Consider the following 6,000-nt stretch of genomic DNA (forward strand, 5'->3'; position numbering starts at 1 on the left):
TTTAACAGCTCATTCAGTAACTGTTAAGGGTGGGGATTTGTTTGTTTTTAAACCAGCTACAATGTCTAGCAGCAACTAATTTCACCTTCCTCTCAGAACACTTTAAACAGCTGAGAGGGATAAATATAACAAAAAATATCAACACAGTCCCAGACAGAAGAATCACCTGCTGAGGAGCACAAGGCACACAGGCAAGTGCACAGGTAGAACAGCTGCAGACTTCTCAGCTCCCTCACAGGCTTTCCCAGGCAGTGTCGTGACAGAAATTGGGCGCTAATGCTGAACTTGGCTTCCAACCTCTTCTCCATGGCCTCTGTGGGCAGCAGTGGGATTCTAGAAACACAGAAGATATGAAACATGAAACATCCACTGGCAATTAATGTGTTCTCACACAGATTAGGTTGACATTATGAATAGCATAGAGGATTTGCAGAGGAAAGGAATGTCTTATCTGCTGCGACTTTGCCCAGCTGCTAAGTACCTATCACTATACGATACTAAAATGAAATCTGTAGCAGCAAAGTTTCCAGTGTTGAACTGCAGCAGGCCACCACGATGGCTTTCCTGTCACCCCTGTGATTTCCTCCTCTGGACTCCACCACCTTCAGTGACAAAATATCCAATATCACAGTCTGCTGGAGCGGACACCCAGCCAGTACCATGAGCATAGCACTGGCACTGAGAAACCCACACATCTGCCTGGCGATGTCATCACTTGCATGTTGGTGCTGGCCGGTACCAGCCAGAAACAAACAGAAACAAGACGACAGCAATGCTGAGAAACAAGGAGCTAAAGACCTGCTTTGCCTCATATTTCATAGAATCGTTACTGTTGGGAAAGACCTCTGGGATCATCAAGTCCAACCCCCAACCCAACACCCCCAGGCCTCCTAAACCATGGCCCCAAGTGCCACGTCTACATGTGTTTTGTACCCCCCAGGGACGGTGACTCCCCCACCTCTCTGGGCAGCCTGTGCCAGGGCCTGACCGCTCTGGCAGGGAAGACATTTTCCCTCATATCCAGCCTAAACCTCCCCTGATGTAGCTTGGGGCAGGTTCCTCTCGTCCTGTCACTGGTGACTTGGGAGCAGAGACCAGCCCCCCCCCCCTCACTCCAGCCCCTCTCAGGCAGCTGCAGAGAGCGAGAAGGGCTCCCCTCAGCCTCCCCTTCTCCAGGCTAAGATCGTTTCGCTCCGTAGGGTGCGGATCACAAAAGCACTGACGGTCCTTTTCAGCCTTTCTAATGGCAAAGGCTCTTTTACAGCCTCATGTCACTGAAATCTCAATTAGGTCCAGGTGTTATGATACGAAAACGTTAATTATTTCACAAATAATAAATACTATCCGCGCTCAAAGAGTAACGAAGCACTGTTAGGCACAAGGAGTTAAATCTGCCATTTCTGAAGAGTCAAAAGGGAACGCTGTTAGAGAGCTGTCACTGCATCGCCCAAACACTCATCGTTTGCTAAACCTCGAGGCAATTTCACTCACGCTAAAGGGATCCTGAACCTCGAGGGAATCTCGCTCGACCGCCCGGTGGGGAAGGGCTGTCGGGGGGACGGAGGCGGGAGGAAAACTCCCGGCGGGAGGGTGCGGGAAGACCCCCGCGGCTCCTCGGCTCGGTGAGGAAACTTTCCGCCCGCCGCCGGCCTGCGGCCCGCCAGACCCGCGGAGCCCAGACAAGCGCCTCGCCCCCCGCCGCCGCCCGTCAGTGCGGCCGGGCCCGGGTCCCGCCGCTGGCGGCGGGAGCGGGCCGGTACCTACCAGGGGCGCATGGCGAAGCGAGCTCGGCGGCTCCTCGGCGGCCTCAGGAGGGCGGCGGGGCCGGGCGCCGGGCGGGGCCGGGCCTCCAGCGCGGCGGGCCGGGGGGCAGCGCGGCCTCCTGCCCCGCGGCCATGGCGGCGGCGGCGGGTGCCCGTTCACCCCTCACCCGGAAACTGAACAGGCGCTTCCCGGAACCGGGATGGCCTCAGCGGGCACCGCGCTGTCGGTACCGGCGCTCCGGAGCCGACTGTGCGGACTCGGGGCGCGGCCGCCCTCCCGCAGCCGGCGGGTGAGGAGGTCCGCGCAGCCACAGGTGATTTGCCCACAGGCCGCGCGAAGGAGATGGCTTCGGGGACTGCCCAACAAGGCGGCAGGCGGTTGGGCAGCGGCGCGGCGGCGGCGCGCGGATTGGTCGGGAGGCGGCTCGGGCGGAAGACGGCTGAGGGAAGGGCCTGGCAGACCCCCGTGTGCCAGCGGCTCCGGTTTGACTCCCTGTCCCTAAACTGACCGACCTGGCCATGGCCTCGGAGTCCGGAGACAGAAACTCGACGCTGAAGAGGTGCCTCGGTGTGCTCAGAGACGCCAGGAACGACAGCGAGCAGTTCGCAGCCCTACTCCTGGTAAGGAACGGCTGTGCGGGATGGCGCCCGGGGGGCCACCGCCTCAGGAACGGGCAGGGGGAAGGCAAGACCCGCCGCTGGAAACGGGCTTACTGGCGCTGGGTGCTTCGGGGCAGGGGGCTTCAGTGCCTCGGTGTTCCCGTCAGCAAAGCGGAGGGGGCCTGGCCTTGGCGTGGGCGTGCTGAGGTTAGTCAGCGTTGCTGCGCTCAAAGCACTCTGGTAACGCTTCGGATTAGTGCTTGGGCCAAGCACCCAGCTCGGTGGGTGCTTCTCTGTGTTAACAAAAGTTGTTTAGGCTTCTTATTTGCCTGTCCAGTCCTGCAGAGCCTCTTGCTATGCTGTGTGCTCACCCCTGGTTTACCTTACAGGTGACCAAAGCGGTCAGAGCTGGAGAAGTAGACGCTAAGACCCGTCGCCAGATCTTTGACGCAATTGGATTCACGTTTCCGAATCGCCTGCTCGCCTCCAGGCAGCCCCCAGCGGGCTGCCCCGAGGACACCTTCCGGGCACTGGGTCTTACTCTGTTGGCATGTTTCTGCACCGATCCGGAGTTAGCTGGTCACTCCCAGATCCTGAACAAGATCCCAACCTTCAATGACATCCTGGTCTCCCACTGCAATCCGGACAACACGTCCATGATTGATGATGTTTACCAGTGCCTGAGTGCTGTCATGGCCACTACCAGGGGCCCCAGAGAGTTGGTGGCCAAAGGGACGGTGTCTGCCCTGTGCCAGGCCTACATGAATTGCAGTTACGGCTCTGACCGTGCTTTGACGCTACTCTTGGGGCTGTTGGCCATAGCGGAGGCAAAGTGCTGGCAGAGAGATGCTCCACACCTCCTGGCTGTGCTGAGCAAGCTCTCTGATGATTTTCTCAGGACTGAAGACATGACCAAATTTGAGCTGTGTGAGGTTCTGCCACACTTCATCCCCCTACTGCCACCCCTCACGCAGGACTCACAGGGCTCTGAGTGCCTCCATAGACTTTACAAAGGGCTGGCTAACATCTTGGGCAGTAAACTCAGCCAGTCGCAGCGGGACCCAGCTCTGAAGCTTGCTGCCTGCCTCGTGCAGGCCTGTGGGTCAGAGTGGATCCCAGCAGGGAGTGCTGGGAGCAAGTTCCTGGCCTTGCTGGTGAACTTGGCTTGTGTGGAGGTCCGCCTGACCCTAGAGGAGCCAGATCCCTTTGAGGTGGAAGGGAAAAAAGAAGTGATAACAGCCTGCTATGTCCTTATTGAGCTGGGGATCCAGGAGTGCCTGAGAGAAGAGAAACCGCTGTTGGAAGAGGTGCAGAAAATGCAGCTCATGAGGATCATGGAGGAGGCATTTGGAGCTGTAATATTCTACTTGAGACAGGTAATGCAGGGCTCTCAAGCAAAGAGCATGTTTTTGTGGGTGTCTCTGGGCGGCGTTGATAGCTCTTCACTAGGATGCTTAATGGGTGCTCAGCGGCTCATGGCCGTAGCTGTGCAGAGCAAAACGTGCTTCTTGGCCTACTATGGTTCTCATACCTGCGGTAGCTCAACAGGAGAGCAGCCCTAACATGTCACTTTCTCTCTGCTTGCTTCTTCATGCAGGTTAAACAGGAGGAGCTACAAGATCCTTTCATATTTGCTTCTGTTCGAATCCTTGGAGCCTGGATGGCAGAAGAGACATCCTCCCTCAAGCAGGAAATCTGTGAGCTCTTGCCTTTCCTTGTTCATTACACCAAGAAGCTTTTCAAAGAGGGCAGCCCAGCTGCGAGTCTTCTCCAGCCAGAGCTGGTCAGCACCAAGGGCTCTGGCTTACCCCAGGATGCTCTGAGGTGTGTGTTATAAGCACAGAGTTGATGCATTTTAGCACAAACCTGCTCAAATCTTTTTCTATTCTCCATTCTCCCTGCAGTACCAATTCTGGCTCTTCTCCCCCCACCAGTCAGATGTAAATGCAGGGCTTAGACCCATTCTACCTTATCTTCCCAATATCTTTCCCCTTCCAGGTTTCTGCTACCTGGCTTTTGCCATTTAACAGCAGAGGACAGGCCCCGGGACATCCTCATCTCAGAAGGGGCACCAGCACTGCTGTGCGAGTACTTCCTCCATCAGTGGGAGGTGTTGACCTCCAAGCCCGGGTCCCTGGCGCCACTGACGAGCACTGAAATGAGCCTGCAGACTGCCTGCGGGATCTTCCTTAACCTGGTCGTGACTGCGCCGGACCTCATCAGGTAACACAGCTGCCGGAGCTTGCCTGAAGATTGGCAGCAGGAAGAAAGAGGGATGTGCAATGAGCTTGCAGGATCTTTTAAGACACTGAAAAAGGGATGTCCCTTTTTCAACAGCAGTTACATTACTTTTTTGGTTGTGCATTTAACCTTAGTGTTTTCAGGTACATCTGGCTCTGCTCAGGAAATATGTCTCAGGGTTTGCTTTCTCTCTAGGCGAGACAAAACCTTTTCCTCCTTGATGGACATGTTGCTGAAGTCTCTCCCGCTTCTGCTGCCCCAGAAAGATCACCTGGTTCTCGTAGCCAACATTGCCACTCTGGGCCTGATGATGGCCAGGATCCTTGCAAGTTCAGCAGGTGAGAAGAGTTCCCACTAGCAAAGTTGCACATTGCTCTGCACGGGCAGAGACCAGGTCTGGATGGTTGGGCTGGAGGAAGCAAATACAAGGGAAACAGGTCCAGTTTCTGTCACTGGGAAAGTGACAAAACCAAAAACCTGGAGGAGCAAGGAATATGCAGAAAATTCAGGAGGGTGAGCAGCTGGGATTAAGATATTTCTAGGGCAGGAAGGAGGGTATTCTGCTCTCCCTGAAAGCCCTGCTCTGGACAGACCCACCAAAGGGTCCTTCCTTTGACCAAGCGAGCTCTGTATCAAGTCATTAATTTCCTTTTTCTTCCAGTTCTTCAGGAGACTCAGTCTGCCAAGGAATTTTTCAGAGCTGCCATTTGCTTCCTATCACAAGCCCACACTGCCCAAGCAGACCCTGGCAGCGACGGCTTGGCTGCAGCCGTGTCACCCGCCTACACGAGTGCCTGGGCCGATGTCAGTGAGCTCTGGTTCCTGGGGATGCAGGCCTTGGCCGCCTGCGTGCCACTTTTCCCCTGGCTGCCGCAAGCTGTGCTCCAGACGCGGTGGCTGGAAGGCCTCTTGGAGCTACTGACCCGCGTCACTCCAGCCTCCGTGGATTTTGAACTCATTGCCGCTTTCCAGGGTGTGTTGGTAGAGCTGGCCAGAGCCAGCAAGCCGTGCAGGGATGTGATCCTGTCACACCATGGCGAGGAGTGGGCCAACCTTTATGGTATGGCAGCTTTGGAACAGTGTCTGTCTGAGCAGTGAAGAGCCAGCATGCCCTGGTGTGGGAAATGAAGATCTCTTCAACGTTTCTCATGCACCCTTTGGTGCCAGATGGGGACAAAAAAAAACCAAACCCCAACAGATAAATGATCAGACTTTATGAAACTGGAGTGCTACTGCAGAGCTCAGCAGGATTTGCACTGTCCACAACCTGATGTGCAGAACCATTGCTGCCTCAGAGCATTTCACACACACACGTTTGACCTTCTGCAAGTATTTCTTTTTGAAAAAAAAGTACTTTTTATTATTAAAGGTGTTTTCTGTTGCTTTGTTTTTCAAA

The 6,000-nt window shown here is 55.4% G+C and overlaps 2 protein-coding genes across 3 annotated transcripts in view; one reads left to right on the top strand and one right to left on the bottom strand.

Annotated features, from left to right (window-relative positions):
* KIAA0319L (KIAA0319 like) overlaps window positions 1-1,902 on the bottom strand; it is a 33,653-nt gene extending 31,751 nt beyond the window's left edge. For both annotated transcript variants that reach the window (XM_075115033.1, XM_075115032.1), the window contains exons 1-2: window positions 1,765-1,902; window positions 167-333 (exon numbers count right to left, since the gene is read on the bottom strand). In XM_075115033.1, the coding sequence (XP_074971134.1) occupies window positions 167-308 (142 nt within the window). In that variant the 5' untranslated portion in view covers window positions 309-333; window positions 1,765-1,902. The remainder of the gene's footprint in view (window positions 1-166; window positions 334-1,764) is intronic.
* A 76-nt stretch (window positions 1,903-1,978) lies between these two features.
* NCDN (neurochondrin) lies at window positions 1,979-6,000 on the top strand. Its single transcript, XM_075115034.1, has 6 exons — window positions 1,979-2,384; window positions 2,753-3,739; window positions 3,961-4,187; window positions 4,362-4,586; window positions 4,800-4,942; window positions 5,266-6,000. Exons 1-6 carry the CDS (start codon window positions 2,283-2,285, stop codon window positions 5,700-5,702), a joined length of 2,121 nt encoding a protein of 706 aa, XP_074971135.1. The 5' UTR covers window positions 1,979-2,282; the 3' UTR covers window positions 5,703-6,000.

Source organism: Phalacrocorax aristotelis, chromosome 20 (genome assembly GCF_949628215.1).
Source record: "Phalacrocorax aristotelis chromosome 20, bGulAri2.1, whole genome shotgun sequence".
NCBI classification, from domain to species: domain Eukaryota; kingdom Metazoa; phylum Chordata; class Aves; order Suliformes; family Phalacrocoracidae; genus Phalacrocorax; species Phalacrocorax aristotelis.